Source organism: Actinia tenebrosa, unplaced genomic scaffold (assembly GCF_029948245.1).
Source record: "Actinia tenebrosa isolate PJP-AT-01 unplaced genomic scaffold, QUT_ActTen_1.0 PGA_scaffold10__47_contigs__length_13832649, whole genome shotgun sequence".
In the NCBI taxonomy this organism is placed as follows: domain Eukaryota; kingdom Metazoa; phylum Cnidaria; class Anthozoa; order Actiniaria; family Actiniidae; genus Actinia; species Actinia tenebrosa.
This window is the reverse complement of record NW_028292570.1, coordinates 10,323,843-10,341,439: the sequence shown is the minus strand read 5'-3', so window position 1 is coordinate 10,341,439 and position 17,597 is coordinate 10,323,843. Positions and strand designations below refer to the sequence as shown.

General features: G+C 36.4%; 2 protein-coding genes across 2 annotated transcripts in view; both read right to left on the bottom strand.

Annotated features, from left to right (window-relative positions):
• LOC116288051 (uncharacterized) overlaps positions 1 to 11,118 on the bottom strand; it is a 36,189-nt gene extending 25,071 nt beyond the window's left edge. Inside the window, exons 1-2 of the mRNA XM_089026368.1 lie at positions 10,991 to 11,118; positions 10,329 to 10,407 (exon numbers count right to left, since the gene is read on the bottom strand). Coding sequence (XP_088882494.1) covers positions 10,329 to 10,395 — 67 coding nt within the window. The 5' untranslated portion in view covers positions 10,396 to 10,407; positions 10,991 to 11,118. The remainder of the gene's footprint in view (positions 1 to 10,328; positions 10,408 to 10,990) is intronic.
• Positions 60 to 1,867, bottom strand: LOC148912993 (52 kDa repressor of the inhibitor of the protein kinase-like). The gene has a single exon (XM_089026752.1). The coding sequence runs from the start codon at positions 921 to 923 to the stop codon at positions 60 to 62; it is 864 nt and encodes a 287-aa protein (XP_088882878.1). The 5' UTR covers positions 924 to 1,867.
• Positions 11,119 to 17,597: the final 6,479 nt, after the last annotated feature.

Sequence of the window (17,597 nt, the reverse complement as noted above, 5' to 3'; positions counted from 1 at the left end):
ATGGAAATGATTGTAATGTATACAAAAATTACGATAATAGCTACTTAGCTACAACAGCGTTACTGATGATCTTGTAAAAGGGATGCTGACATCATTCTTCCTTGGTGTATTGTCATATATCTTTGGCATACTTCGTCTGCACTGATATGGATGAAGTGGCTATGCATCGCAATGCAAGCCAAGTCTGATAATCTTTGGGTAGTCATGGTACTCCTTAGCCAAGTATGTATCCTTCTGACACAGGAAAACGATCGCTCAGCTTCTGTACTAGCTATTGGCAATACAGCAAGAATCTTGAGAAGCTCCCGGATATTTGGAAAGAAAATGCTATCAGCATGTTTTGCCAAAAGACTTGTTGCAGAAGATTCGTCTATAGCATGCTCATTGCAGTAACTCTTCCAGCGGAACAGTTCGCCTTCAAAAGATGATGAAAGTGGCAGTAAATGATCCCACTTTTGTTGCAGAACACTGGCAAGTTCAGTTATCTCATCAGAAGACTTGGTTTTAATGACTGGTGGAATTAAAGCGCAGAGCTCATAGTGTGCTACCGTTTCTTGGCTGAAGCGGCTTTTCAGTTCTGAACAAACTGTGTCCAAGAAGGGAACCGCCACTGTACGTTTCCAGTATTCTGAGACTGACTCTGCTGGGGTGTTATCTCTATTCTGCTGTCTACTGCATACACGTGGGCGTTCTTCATTAGATTGTACCAGCTCGGATAACTTCAAGACCTTCTCGTACATGCGTTCAAACCACTGGTCTAATTCACTACGAATGCCGGCGTAAAAGTTTGTAACGTCGTCGATTTTCTTAAAGCCAAGATACACTTCTACAAGACGACCTTGAAGGGAAGAAACAAGTGGCCGCATAGGCTCCAACATTTCTTTGGCACAGATAAAACTGAAAATATGGCCAAATTTTGTCATGGCATGTCGAAGGCCATTTGCCAGTGTCTTAGTGTTTGCATCCCAACTCCATTCTTCGTCATTAGGGTAGAAGCGATCATCATTGGTTGGTTCGCAGATTTCGTTTAGCGTGATAACGACATACTCATACAAATCAAATAAAGTCTCAAATGTCTCGTGTCTTGCAACCCACCTTGTTTTATATAAATTCTTCAGCTTTCGTTTCCTACTCTCAGGACAAAGAGCATCTATTACAACATTAAGAAAGTTCTATCGTTTTGGGGAATTGTCAAAGAAACTGTACAATTCACGGCAGCTATCCATCATATTCTGTATTTGTTTGACCTTGCAAGCGTGACAGATCACGAGATTTAAAGAATGGAGAAAACACCCTTGATATTCTGCATCTGGTGCATGTTTTCCAATTTCTGCTTGGACGCCTTTTTTATCGGATTAGCTAAGTTGATGTTGTGTCTATTTAGACTCTCCCGTATAGTGGTGGCTATAGCTGATCCAGTAGTTCTAGTGAGTTCGCACAGGTCTAACAACAACTCGCGCTGTACGGGACAGGATGGGTAGGAAATAAAATCAAGTACTCTGAGGCATATTGAGAGCACCTCACGTCCTCCAGATGTCGTTTCATCTGCAATCAATGCAAAGTGTGGGGTTTCTTCAAGGCATCGTAGAGAGTACTCTCTAATCAAATCGGCTATGACACTTAGAACTTCGTTTTGAACAGTTTTGCTAGTGTAGCGAGCATTTTGCGGCCCAAATGTTAAGTGTTTCTTAAGCTCAGGGTTGCTTTCTGCAAGAAGAAGCAAGATGGCAATGAAATTACTTTCGTTTCCTGTTGGTGCGTTAGTGAAATCTATGCTATGGTCCCTATGCCCACGCAAAGGAATTTGTTGCTTTGCACATAGCATCACAACATCTACAATGTGGCGTAATATGGTTTTATTTACTTGGATATTTTGCGATGTCACAGCATTCATTTGTGTGTCAATACGCTTTTCTATATTTGCCACTTGTCCTCGTACCGAGTATGAACGGTCTAGAGCTCTCTTGTGATACTCTGTGCTTGAGTGAACATCCAGCTTTTCTTTTGATTTGTTGTAGTTTCGAAATGGAGTCTTAACAAATACGCCTAGTGACTCGTTTTCTTTGTCATTCAAGAAAAGTAAACATGTCTTACACCATCCTCCCTTATGTTCAGGATGCGCACTGTACGCTAACCATGGTCTTCGATCAAGCCATTTCATTTGAAATGTTATTTGCTTGTTTTTGCTAAAGCGATGAGTATGAAGATTGGCACAGGATCCACCATTTGGACGCCAACAATTATTGAGAAATTGTACTTTATCTGAGTCATTCATGTCATCTGCCATTCCCAAAATAATCTTACTCACGTCATTAGGCGCTACAACTGAGACTGGATCATTATCCAAAATGCAGCTTTCTTGATCACAAGAATCATCAAGTATGTCTATTAAAATTGAGATAATTTGATTAGATTAAAAACAGACGTGCTCATAGGTGAACATATTTCTTTATTCATTTAGTTCTTCTACTAACCTAAATGTATATTTTCACAGGAAATGTAAACACTTAACTACACAAAAACTTTAGTTTCCAAACATCAGGTCTCACTGGTTGATAGCATAAAAAAAACTAGGGTAACAACAAAACTGTTACAAATCTAAGTTATCTTCTTCACCTTCATATAAATAGTTTGGCAAGTTAGTCCTTGCCCGATGTGACATGAGATGTTCTCCAAATTTTATATCAGTGTGTTGACTCAATAATTCAGCCCAAGCAGGTGGTGGACCCCATGTTGGAGTCACAGCTAGTTCTTTTAAATGTTGGTTGCCTAAAATGTCCCTGACAGTTCCTAGTGAAAAGGGGCAGATTGATTCCCCCTTGAACTTCTCAAGATATGGGAAATCTTTTAATGTATGAATTAGGGATGAAATATGTTCATCTTTAAACTGCAAGCAACGCGAGATATTCAGAACTCTAAGTGTTATGCATTGCTTAAGACATACTATCATATTCCATGGATCGATACTAGTACAACCATACACATTTAAAGATGTTAAAGAATGCATGCTGTAAACAAAATCTAATGAAATTATAGAAGTATTGTAAGTTAAATCAAGATATTTAATGTTTTCACAGCTTGCAAGACTGTTTTCTATGAACATGTAAGGACTGTTATAACGCACACGTTTTTGAGAAAACCTCAGTCCAAGCTTTCGGAAGTGCTTTGCATGCCTAAGTATTATACACTGAAATGTTTCCACGGTCAGCTCAACATCTATTTCCACTGTTTTCCAAATTTCACCTGACCATTGTACTAGAAAATAGAAGCGCCGGCAAACACATCCTACGCCCAGATAATCTTGAATCGAGAGATATGTAAATATCTCAACTAAGATTTCAGAGGGAAGCTCGTTCAAAGTCAAAGATGCACCTTGTGACAAGTTGTTGTGTGACTATGACGTGTACACAGTTGAGCAACACGTACTTAGAGATATAGCCCTCGTGCTTATGAGTGTCTTGCTGATCTTGTGTTTAACTGTATGTAAGAGTTCGTAATAAAGCATTTACTGTATACACACTGTATACATTTTTAAGATTTTAAGAGCTAATGAAATTAAGAAGGTATAATATATACCTAGCTCTTCATGAAAAAGTATTTACGAATTGCTGACTTAAAAGCTTGAAAATGCTTTTTTCGTAGTTTCTGCAGGAATAGTGTTACATAACTTAGTGCTAGTGACGCTAAACAACCTCCCCTTCACACTGCCTTTTATATTTGGGACGAACTAGATTGTACCTTGAATGCCTAGTTGATCTAGTGTGGATATCTGAGTTTATAATTATTATCTCATCTATGTAAGTTGGGGTAATGGCCTACTTGCAGAACAAATTTGAAGGGTGCTCAAAAATTTTCATTTCCCACTGCACCTTGCTTGAAAAATTAAGTTAATGCAATAAAAAAGGCCACGGTGTTCATTTTCACGCTTCAACTCGCTAAATCAAGAAATGGCGCTTAAAAGTCTTACAATGACCGAGGGAAGACTAAGGCGATTTCAAGATTTCAAGATTCAAGCTCGTTAATGACTAAAACGTCATTAACTAGTTCTGTCATCTAACGTTACGCGCATTAGGATGCGCAGTGAGAAGCCATGGAATTACCTATACGTATCGCTCTAACATAGAAGAAATTTTAAATTTAGACAACATATTTTTCATTCATATTATCAGCTTATCTTCGAACCTCAGAATCTTCATATATCTGATTAAAAAATCTAAATGAAACACCTTGTTTTACCAAATGGAGCAGAGTTCAATGAAAAGAACAAAATTAAAGAGCACTTTCTTCTTAATTTGTGGTGAATGCTCACAATCAAATTATTCTTAAAACGCGTGTCAAGAATTAGCATATTGAAAGCTTCTCTACTATTTTATTTGGCTGCTGAATAGTTCAGCGTTTAGAATGTAATATAGTTCTTGAAGTTCGTGGCATGTTTCCTAATTTTGTTTGCCAGCTAATAGGACAATAACATGACTTTTGGAGGGCATATTGTTTATTTGTGGCGCGAGTAGCATCCTTTGCAGCCTTGCGTACTCTCATTATCACCAATAATGTTATTCTCATTATCACCTCTGCGTAGAACTTTCGTAAAACCTCGTTGAGCTCTTTCAGAGCAATGGTTTTCAAGTCGACACTGATTTTTCGTTTCTCACTCCATTTGTAAAACCTTTTCAGGCCCCATTCAGTTGTCTCTTGATATTTTTTGCTTGAGCTTTCGTCTCAATCTCGTCGAGCTGCTCCTGGCCTAAGTCAGAACTTTGGCTACTCATTTCTAGCTCAAAATGTGGATACTTTTCCATATTAGAACAGTATTTTGACGAAAAAAAGCTGCCTCAAATCTCTTCAAACTAAACAAAAAACAAAAAAACAAAAAAACAAAAAAACAAAAAAACAAAAAAACAAAAAAACAAAAAAACAAAAAAACAAAAAACAAAAAAACAAAAAACAAAAAAACAAAAAAACAAAAAAACAAAAAAACAAAAAAACAAAAAAACAAAAAAAAAAAAAAACAAAAAAACAAAAAAACAAAAAAACAAAAAAAACAAAAAAAAAAAAAACCCGAGTCGGTGTAAAACAGCTCGTGCGCTTTCAAATGGTTTTCTCGTTGACATTTGATTGGTCGAGAACAGTCGTACGAGCCCTTTTTAGCCAATCAGCAACAGGGCTGCAAATGTATTTGCGGCCGCGCATTTTCAAGAAGGCATTTTATTATTTGGCTTAGTTTATTGACGATAATGCTGTTTGTCGATAGCTGAACTTTGCGTTCAGTGGAAATTTATCTACGTAGGGCTTTAAGAGCCGGGCACAAAGTATAGAAATGTTTTAAGCCTCTGGGCCCAGTTGCATAAAACATACACTTAAGTATTTACTTAAGTGGAGCACTTAAGATTTCATTGCGTGTTCTTTTACGTGTGTTGCATAAACCACCCTTAGCTCTATCGTAAGTGGGTTACTTAAGTGCAAATTTACGGGAACACTTACGTGTTCAATAGACCTTTTCCGAATTCATAAACTATACTTCTGTACAATGATGTCTGAATGTCCACAAATGCCAACGGTAGAGTAAAGCCGATACACAACTCGGACAATACAAACACTTCAATATTCAACTTGCGACTTTTACTGTAAGGAGCGAATATTAATCGAGACTAATTAAGCCTGAGCAACAGAGAGTTCACAAATGGAGTATTTCGTTTGGTTTTTTTTATTTTGTATAATTAGACACACGAGGAAGATGCAGATTCAGGGGACGGAAAAGTAATGCGCATTGAATTCATCAACTCTTTCTTTTCTTCAAACTGAATGTATATATGTTAGAACCATTCTTAACATTGACACAAGTCCATAAGTAATAAACTTGTAATCATATATGGCTAGTAAATCGAGGGAATATCTTTTGTAATGAAAAAATAAAATGAAGTGGCCATTGATAAAATTAGTATAGTTAACTTTGTTCCATAGCTGTTTAATTAAATAATAATATGTGACAAATTTTTTTTGCTTGATTTCATTTGTCCGTTTGTTTACTTACTTGCTTTTGCATTTTACAATTTATTCAGTTTTCCTTAACCAAAAAAATCTCCTTTTCATCTCATATAAAAAAAAAAAAAAAAAAAAAAGGAATAGATCAAATAATAAATATGACACACTTCGACTTACGGGACCTCCAGGGTTCCCGTAACTTTACGTGTGGTATTTCCACTTAAGTAATGTTGTAAATGATTCTTTGCAACGCCCGTAGCTACTGTTACATAAGCGACACGCAAGCGAACACTTACGAGAATCTTAAGAACATATATTTAAGAGCAATCTTAAGTAGATAACTTAAGTCTTTTTATGTAACGCCCTTGTTTTACGGGACCACTTAAGTGTACCCGTAACACTTACGGGGGTTTTATGCAACCGGGCCCTGCAGGTCCTGTTTAAAAGAGCTGAATTAAAGCGTCTATGTTCGCGGATAATTCCCCCGAGGTGTGTCGAGCGGATGACCTCGAATATGGGAATGTTATGAGCCTTGTCACGTTAAAAGAGCTGAATTAAGGCGTGTATATTCGCGGTATGATTCCCTCGAGGCGTGGCGAGCGGATGACTCGAAAAAAGGATTGTTGCGAGTCTTGTCTAGTTCAAAAAAGCTGAATCAAGGAGGCTGGAAAGGGCTTTCTTGAGCTCGCGCGCGCTCTAGGTTCTATGACGTAGAACTTGCAAAAGGAAAATTTTGACCTCAAAAATTTTAATATTCAAACTAAAAAAAAAAAACAAAAAAAACTCTGCGGTGAAATTTCTTCAAATTTTGCATATGGCTTTGGTTTATTTTTTTTGCAAAACTTAAGGAAAGATTTAAGAAATTATATATAAAAGGGAACCATTCCAAACAATTTTTTAGTTGATTTTTACGAATTCCCTCTAACAAAATTTTTCCCTTTTTCGTCAAAAAGAAGATTACGATACAAAATATTCCGTTTTTTTAAAAAAAATTCACCGTTTGCTTCGTGAGTTATGATTTTTTATATGAACAATTTTGATGGCATAACAAGGGCTCTGATGTTGTCAAAGCAACGTCTTACCACAGGGAGCCCGGCTTAGTGATGCTAAATCGGTAAAACGATCACGTGTCATATGTTGATGACATTACATAATAATCGTAACTCAATACACCCATATACAAACGGTCACTACGTAATAGAACACCAGTGTTTGTAACGCGTAACTTAATACCGTAATAAATTCAAATTCAAATACGTAACGGCTAAGTGTAACGCACGCGTTAAGGAGAGAGAAAGGAGAGAAGTGCTGAAACAAGCAAGGTTTATTCGTTGTATGTGCGGCAGCAGTTGATGGGACACTTAATTTATTCATAACCAGCATGACATCGAACGTGTACTCAAATGTACAAGTTCCGAGTTCGTCAATAATAGTGAGTATTAAAACTGATTTTTACAAATACGAAATGAGTTTGTTATCGATTATAAACTAAGAATTATTTTCGAGAACTTCGAGAACAGGCTACTTGAAAACGTTGAAGTTGGCTCTGAAGAAATATCAATCGCCGAAATATACGAAGAGCTACCAGCTTATGGTTCAGGATAAAGAAAATATAGACAATAATAACAGAGAACTCGGACGTCTCCTAAAAACCGTCTTTCCTTCAGCAACTAGAGTCAAAGTCACTTCTGGAAAAAAGCGGGGGAAAAACATTTCTACCTGTCAAGATATTTTGTTATTTTCATGGAAAAATGGCAGATCAGGCTATCATGAGAGTTGCTCACAAGTTATGAAATCAACGCTCCCTCATTTGGTTTAATCTATACTCATTCGCTTGATCCAGGTTTAAGAGCCCTAACTCTAAAACAAGACTAGAAAATCGAGTTTTTAAAAGGGCTACTATAGTTTGTTTCAGCCCTTCTCTCCTTTCTTTCTTCTTACGGGGCGTCTAACACTATTGCATTACAAGTTCTATTAGTAGTGACCGTTTGTATATGGGTGTATTGAGTTACGATTATTATGTAATGTCATCAACATATGAAACGTGATCGTTTTACCGATTTAGCATCACTAAGCCGGGCTCCCTGTGGTCTTACGTCATTTTAAAAATGTTAATTGTGACCTTTGGTTTTAGGTCTTTGACTTTCCGGGTTTACTTGCTGTCATATTATAGCCATATCATTTTTGTAGTTCATAATTGTAAGTGAATGCAAAGGCGCAAAACACTTTCCAGCCTCCTTAAGGCGTCTATGTTCGCGTGATGATTCCCTGGAAGCGTGCGAGCGGATAACCTCGAATTTAGGAATGTTTTGAGCCTTGTCATGTTAAAAGAGCTGAATTATTAAGGCGTCTATATTCGCGGGATGATTTCCTCGAGGCGTGACGAGCGGATGACTTTGAATAAAGGATTGTTGTGAGCCTTGTCTTGTTCAAAAGAGCTGTATTAAGGCGTACATATTCGTGGAACGATTCCCTCGAGGTATTTCGAGCGGATGACTTTGAACATAGGGAAGTTTTGAGCGTTGTCATGCTAAAATGAGCTGAATTATAAAATATGTCTAAATGTATAAAATGACTCTCTCAAGGCGGGAGGATGACTTAGGATAATTATTGAATGCTATGTAATCTTGAGTGACAAGTACTTGATCAGTGAGCAAAAAACACTGGGTTTGGCGTCAATACGGTTTTCTGTTTTTGTTAGCTGGTGCAGCGCCAGTTGGAGTAAATGAAGACCAAGGTTGATGTTCCCTCGGCATCAATGGCAGAACTTCTGATTCGCAGGGTTCGCAATCTAGCCTCTCGGCCAGCCTCGAGTTCAACAAGTATGAAGCCTTAAGCTAATTGAGGCCCTCAAAAATGCAGCTCAAGATGCTAATCACGAGAAAAAAGATTACTAGAGGGCGGCCTTTGAAACTTTAAGAGAAAAAGGTTAACCAGCCAGATGGCATGTTTCGGAGTTACTTGTTGCCACTCTTAGGTGATAAAGACCAAGAAAAAAATATTGAAGTTATTGCCAGAGTGGAGAAGTACGCGAACCGAATAGCTGAGGCCAGACGATACGCGGCCCCCTATGACAGATTGCAAGACCGCGGGTAGCTAAGGTGCTTTTATTGCCATCAATTTGGCCATTTCCGTGCGGAATGCCCAAGACGCCAACGCAGTTCCAGGAGACCCCCGTCTTCTCAGGAAATAAGTAACAAGGATCGGGAGTAGCCCGTGTTCAGGAGTGTAGACTTGTAAAGCTGACATTAAAATTTACTCTTGCATTATAAATTTGTCTCGTGTTTTAGGTATCCCTGTGTATGCGCTTTTTAATACACCTTTTGCTGTTCAATAACAGAAAATATACTTTCATTAATGTTGCATCAATAAGGTGGACATACATTAACGCCATAATAAACTTCATTATCCGGTGTTCACGATGTTCACGATTTTTTCAAAATAAAAGTGAAATTATTCAAAATGAACATCAGTACGTTTATTTGGGTGGTATTTCACATCTTTGGACCAAATATAAACAAAATCCTTTTTTAAAAAAATTGGCCACCGATTTTCGATTATGTTTGATTTTTTTTACAGACATTGCGTCTTAATGAAACTTCAATAACACCAATTGACAAACAATTTCATTTATGGACAATCATTTAGCGAAAATAGTAAATTCATTAGCGCAATTAGCATAAACATGGACAGTCAATTCCGCGTTTATACAATCATGAGCGTCAGCGCTATATTCTATGTCGTGGTTCGACAAACATTTGCATGATTCAAATGAACATTGGACTTTTTCCGCTACTGGAACAATATATACGTATTTTAAATCATTCCCAATTCTTAAACATCGATCCGTGGGACAGTGGCCAGTTTGGATAGACTACAATTTGATTGACGTTACTTCGCGCCTAAAAAGACATAATGCAGAGTTTTATGTTATTTGGATTATGTATCGAGGAAGTTAAAGCCATAGAAAGGAGTTTTGTGGAACAGCCGAATGTTCTCCCCCCCCCCCCCCCCCCCCCTCACCCACCCCCTTTTTCCTCCAGAGTCTCATTAGCTCTGGCCTTATTGTCTCTCCGGATCTATTCCCCTTTTTCCGCCACCAGAACAGTGAATCTTCCTCATTTCTCACTCCAAGAAAGCGGACTCGAATTGTCCCATTCTAAGATACCTGCACTATATTTTTTTCCGATGCTTAAAGTAGAAGTCTATCCAAACTGGCCACTGCCCCACGGATCGATGATTAAGAATTGGGAATGATTAAGTGGATTTAGTTGATCGGCAACCGATATGATATGATATGGTAAAATATGATAATAATGAGTTGCAATTTGTATGCAATAACTTACGTAAAGAAACCACGTGATAGAAAGATAACCACAGGACTGTTTTTGGTAGCCAGTGTAGAATACACATTTTTATTCGCACCTATTTACAAAGAAAATTGCATTGTCAAAACTGAAGTAATGTTTAAGCAACGAACAACACAGCAGTGTTAACCCTGGTATAAAATACCAAGAGAGTAGCCATTATTTAAAATTTAGTTTAAATCAACATTTTAGTCGAATCAAAATGAAATTGCTCCGATTTGCTTTAGCAGCTCCCTTTTATTCCTTTATGGAGAAAAAATGCCCTCGAAAACCATTTTATGCCTGATTTAACATTTAATAGTTATATATCTTTATAATTTAAGTCCAATTAAACTACAGCTATTAAACGTATGACTGTGCACGAGAAAATACTCAAAACTTCCCTGTTTAAAGCTGTACTTCTCGTAAAGCTACTCAGCCAAACGTGAAAAACAGGGCTTACCGTGTACGTTTTCAGCAATTTTACCAAACAAAAAAGTTCGAAAGTTTCCGCGAAAATGGAAATGCTACAAACGTGAATAAAATTGGACTATCCTCAGTAGCGACTGAGAGCGAGTACTGCAGCGTTCTGTGTCGAGTAAGCGAAATGAAACGAATATTAGCTAATAAAACAAAACAAAAAACAAAAAAAAACTACAAACCTCATGCAAAGATGTCGTGCCTTTTGAAGACGCACGGAATATGCTTCCGTTGTAAAGATTCTGAACTTTACCGGACGAATTTCAACTTTACTTTAATTTTTCTCTAGGAAAGTAATGGCATCAAAATGACGACTGATAGAAATGGATTAACTGTACGAGACTAGATCAAATATTTATTAGGGCGGGCAGCTGGAATTAGTATGCTAGGGCGTGTATTTTTTCGTGGTTAAAAAGATTCACATTAAAGTTAATTCTCTTGGCATTAAAAACGTTATTAGGAAATATTTGAAACAAAATGAATGCAAGAAACGTACCTTATGATTATACAACGTTTTGAATTCACAGAAATAAATGGTAAAGCCTGCTACGACAAGTTTTACAGGGCCTCCATGTATAACAGTTTTTAAATTTGTGTAATATAAGATTCACGCAATTCAAATAAAAGTATTTAATTCAACACAACACAAATGAAATGCAATGAATGAAAGGCTATTCTGTTATATTTTAATATAATAAAAAATGGAAAAAGTTATTTCCGGTAGCATTTCAAAAAAATAGGCCAAAATATGAAGGGTTTTTTTTAGAAAATGTTTCTAATTATTTTTACAGCATTCCAACATTAGAATTTGTTTTTTAATGTATTATAAAAAGTGAAAATATGAGGGTTTATTTTAGAAATTTGGCCTTTTGGTAAACGGTATTAAAAATGTATTTCCATGATCATATAAAGTACCTCTAATACAGGATTAGTCAAAATTTGAAGGCAAAATGTTCAGTTTTTGAAATGCAAAAATTATTTTTTCGCTGTTTGGAACCATTTTTTTACAAGGGAAAGATTGAAAATTTGGCAGAAACTTGACTTTAATTTCTATTGAATATTAAAAATTACTGACTAAATTTTCCTCCAGATTTAATAATTTGAAAAGATTTCGAGCACCTTTATATCAAAGATTTCATGGGTTTTAAGTATGGCAAAGTACCATGGTAACGATGCATTCAGCTCAAGTACCTCAAAGAAGACCTTTCTTGATCTCACAGCGTGGCCTAAAAAACACTAAAGTTAATGCAATTTGATGATATGAATAAAAAAATTAAAGTGGATGCCATATGTTTGAATTCGGTCTTTCACAATTTGACAATTGATGAGACTTTCAATATTTGTCACTTTACATATGGTTAAGTTTTTTAAAAACGTTTATTTTACAAGGAAATGTACAAATGTATTAAGAAAAGGTGCAAAAAAAAAAAAAAGTCAAAATTTGCCGGCAACAGGCAAAAACATCGATCTCGCTCATATTCTAGTATAGGTTTGACCTATAGCCAAAGGAAATCGTGGTACACTTCGTGCTTCTAATATTATCGCTTGATTTCCGAGAAAAATGAGAAAAACGTATTCGTCAATAAATGACTCTCTAAGAGAGCCAAAATACACTCTAACTTCAAGGGCCTCACCTGCCTTTGCAAAACGTTATATGGCTTAAATTTTTCAAAAAATTGTTTATAGTTTTTAGTTTTTAGTTAAAAAAATGAATATCTTTCAATAAATATGTATATATATAATGGTGGAGAAAAAAATTAACAAGGTACTTTGGCGCCTCATGAAAAGGTAAAGAATTTAAAAAAAAAAAAAATTTTTTTTACCATATTGACTAAAAAAAAAAAAATTCGATATCACGAAATCAACAAGCTAAAAACACACATGAAAAAAGTACTCAATTCTGATTGGCTTAGAGCAATGTTTAAAACGTAATACAGTGCAAAAAAGTGTAATTCAGCGCAGAAAAGTGTAATTCAGTGCAGAAAAGTGTAATACAGCGCAGAAAATCGTAACACATTGCAAATTACAAACGGAATTATTACTTTTGATTGGATAATAAACAAAAGAAAAGGATTTTAGCCAATAAGATGACAGATTTTTATGACGAAAAATTTGACGGAAATTTAGCAAATCGAGGGGGAAAATGACAGCCATCTTATCTTAGGCAAAAGTAAACAAAGATTTTACGTATTTTACTATCAAAGTGTAATACTATCAAACAACTAAAAAACAGTTCAAACACCAGTAAAAGTGCATCGTTATGGCTGAATTTATAGAAGAAATAGTGAGAAGAAAACAAGCTATGACATGAATTGATGGAAATGAGCCAGCCGATCTAAAGAAAATACTCGAGCGATTCTTTGCCGAAGTAAAGCAAAACTAAAACAGGAACGAAGAAGACTATGAACAAGACCATAAATGAACAAGATGTGATAAGTGCTTACACAATATTGTGGTCTACAAGATTCCAAAACTGGGCCGAAAAGTTTTCTGAACACGTTCAACAACTGTCAGGCATATATATTTTTAATATACAGCTTCAGTTAGCTGCAAAGTCAGTCAATCCAAATGTCTACATTCATAGTGATTCAGATTTACTTTACTGTAAAAAAGAATTTTTACAATAAACATATATAGTTAAATTTTGGCTTAAAACAGAGTTAATAGAGGGGACTCTATTAACTCTGCTTAAAATAAATAAAAAACTCATTGAATTGTGCATTTGAAACCAAAATTACTTTGAATATAGTTGGTCGTGAACGAACGAATTTCATAAAATATTATGCGTTGAATATTTCACATATTTTCGTCACTTGTTTTTGGTATTTTTTCATGTTTGTTATTACTAAGTAATAACACGATTTCTCATTCAATTTGAGATAATTTGCACAAGTGTGTTTTTCAAAGAGCTGAAAATGCACTCGACCTACGGTCTCGTGCAATTTCTTGAACTTGAAACCGTGTTATTACCTATACTAAAACGTTATAAGTAGTTAACATTTTCTAATCGTGAGTAGACGGAAATTTTATTTTGTAATGATTAATGGTGATTTAAAGTTCACCAGGGATGTAGAAATTTAGAAGAAACAGTGGCCTTAATTCGGCTCAATCTAATGAATTTATTTAAACAATCCTAAAAAAGCGAAATATTTAAAAATTACAAAATTACTGAAACAATTATAATGCTTCAAATTTTGAATAGATTATATAATAAAATGAAAATTATCAACAGTAAAGTAGCACTTATTTAGATTCAAGTGGCTTCTTACTAATAGCGGCGTTGCGTGACCAAACGTTCATGTCCACGCAACATTCTAAAAGAATTGGGTGTGACCTTTGATGCTACCGAGTAACGCCTTTACATGTCATGTTCGTCACAAATTCGAATTGTACTGAAAATATCCTTCTATGTTTTAGCTTCTCTAGAAAAAAGACTTTTATGGATCATTAAGGGTATTTATATACAATCATTATGAATCGCTAAATTTTAGAAATATATATATATATATATATATATATATATACACACACACACACACATTTATATATATGTGAAGTGAAATTCCGTATACCACTGGCTGATAAATGAAATCTAAAACAGTCAACCTTAAAAGTATTGCAAAGTATGACAAGTTTCTCCAACTTTGAAACTTTAACTTAAGGGATAATAAATCGGCTGGTTATGTCTCTGTACTGTAATATCAACACGCTGAGAGCTGTAGAGCACTCGAAAAGCAATATCTAGAGAAACACTTGGCTACGCCGCGTGTTCCCAAAGCCTGCCTTCTCTTGCGCTCTAAAGCTCCCAGTGTGTTTATATTACAGTACAGAGAAAATGTTGTATCGCATGAATACAACTGCAGTTTATTTTCATATTCTTAACAAGTTGACGTTAGGATCATGTATTTCGCACGACACACTTTTTTTTTCAATAATTATTCCTGGATATAAGAAGAATCTAAATTCCTAAACTCTTGGAAACTTTTATTATGTCTGTAATACTTTCTTCGATATACATGTCTTTAGCGTGATCTGCTGACTTCCAATTTTTAAACAATTCGTTAAATCTAGCATATCATAACTTTCTATCATCAAAACAGTATTTATTCCAAGAACTCAGAAAAATTACATTTCTGAAAATATATTGTTCAGAGCTTTGACCTAGTACTATATTACAAAAGAAAGAGGGCCATTAGGGCCACTAGGGCTGCTTTTTCAAGTTTATTCAATTTCAGAAAAGAAGAAGATAACTATTTCGAACACGATGGGAGGGCCACTAGGGCCACTTTTTCAAGTTTATTCAATTTCAGAAAAGAAGAAAATTACTATTTCGAACACCATAGGAGGGCCACTAGGGCCATGCCACGTTTTAAATTTTTGATAGCAATGTCGTAAGAACAGACGAAAATGACTATTTTAAAGGGCGATGGTCGGGACAGTTAGATAATTGGGACATTTCCATGTCGCAATCGTCCTTCTTATCATATTTTTCAGTACTAAAAGTCGGGACAGTCGGGACATTTTTCTCATGGTCACTAGTCCAAATTGTCCTTTCCCTCGTTCTTTTCGACGCTAAAAGTCGGGACAGTCGGGAAATTTTGATGGCCCGTCGCATTCAATACATGGCATGTTCTTCAGCTGAGTGCCTGCTTAGCCTAGTAGTCCTTCGGTTGAGTAACTGCGTATCATAAACGCTTATTCAATTTATTTTAATACGGCGGTTTGTTTACTTGTTTCGTCGAAGAGATTAGCTCAAGTTGAATGAAACAAAATTGCAGGGTTCGCGGAATGGCATACACCCAAATCTTCCGATGTCGAATGCGATAGGATAGCAAAATGAGCATTTCAGGATCAGAATGAGCAGATCAAGAGCAACGCATGCATGAGCAAAATGAGCAGGGAAAAAATTGCCTTCTGCCTTGAATTATAGTCATGACGTCATCCGGCCGAATCCTCAGGATGCAAAAAAGTACCCCCTGAAAAAGTACCCCTGAAAAAGTACCCCCTTTGGTCCCGGAGCGGCTCCGGAGCGGCAGACAGAAATTTAATTTAGACATGTCGTCATCCCAACGCTAGCTACCCCTCCACTTACGGGCGCGGGGCAGCCTGACGGTGCAGAGCCGTTATTTGTATACTACTTGTGAATCGGATTATGAGGTAAAGCGTTTCTCCGCTTCAACTTATAAATTCTTACGTAACGCAGAATCCAACGGATTATTGAGAGAGGAAAAAATTCCGTGAACCCATTTCGTGGAAAAAAAACGAAAGAAACCACACACACAGAACCCATTACCGATAATTTAGGGAGAAGGTCAAAACAATGGTCCCAGCTAGGGACCCGATTTAGGGGGGTGGGGTATTGCCCGCCATCACCTACCTTTTCACGGATGGGGGCGGGAGGTATATGCTGGTACCCACCACCTCCATACACCAGTCTATTTCAGATGATTTTCTTATTTCTTCTTTGGTTCGGTGACGAGGTGTGTGTGTGGGGAAGGGGATGGGGGAGGGGGGGGGGGGGGTATGTGCCGGTACCAACTACCTTCATGGCGAACGACAAAAAGCAGGCTACATGGTAAAGAGAACTAGTTTTTTGACAGCTTCAGTCATCAACCCTCTTTTACATTCGATCCGCGTGCCAACGTAATTAGCGCTTTTTGTCACATGAGGAGCTTTATACGCATAACTCAAAACCCTAGTCAGGAGGGTCATACGTCATGATTGACTATTGTTCTGGTAAAAAAACGTATACATTACGAAAAAGGTTATAAAGATTTACTATTGTGCAAGCGTAATCCGAGATCAGTAATCAGGAGAATAGGAGAACGTCTTGTAATGAATCAAAGAACAAATCGAAGTAGACTGACCCTGAGCACTAGAGGTTATCAACATACTCCGCGAAAACTGAATGAAAATACTCTGAAGTTTCATTAAATGTCTGAATTTTATTTATCTTTGCGCTTGTGTTATTGAACACCATGCAGGCTTTAAACAAAGACAAGCAATGCAAGTTGTAAGTCAGTAGCTTATGTGGCATATTCGATGTTCAATTATGATCAGAGAAGCAGTTTACAGTAGAAGGCGAAAGTTGATGTAATCAAGAATTACAAGCTGCTCAATGAAAAAGAACGAAAAATTAAAAAAAAATAGCTTGCCGGTTCTCTGATAAATTAGATAAAACTTAGATGGAACTCGCATGATCAGTAAAGCAGATCCTTCTTTTATCTGTTTGATGCCGGATTTAAGCATGTCAACAGTATGTAGGATTTTAACGCGTTTCTATACCTTGTATTATTTCTGGGCTATCTTTAAAACAGGGAACGGGGAACGGGGAACGGGGGAACGGGGAATTGGTAAACTTTCTACGCGGTAAAATATATTTCTCGTTACAATATTGTAAAATATCTTATATATATATATATTTTTTTTTTTATTTTTTTATATTAAAGTCCGACAAAAGTACTTATTTGAGCCCACCATATCTATGGTTTGAGAATCATTTCGGTATTTTAAATAAAAATTGACAGAGATACCAAACATAGGGTCTTTGCGTAAAAAAATATCTAGAAGAACAACCCTCTCTCTCTCTCAAGATTCTCTCTCTCCCTCGGCGGGGCTAGTTAAGATTTACAAATGCGGTTAGATTACAGGCAGTAGAATATGACTGACATATGTAATTATTGGGGTATCTTTGATTATGCAGCGACTGGTTGTGATTGGCTAAAACGTCTTTCGCCGGAACCATATACTGATTGAGGATTTCCAGGAACATGTCAAACTATTGAGTAC

Coding starts and splice junctions, on each gene's coding strand:
- LOC148912993 (XM_089026752.1), bottom strand. CDS start 923: ATGACAAAATTTGGCCATATTTTCAGTTTTATCTGTGCCAAAGAAATG.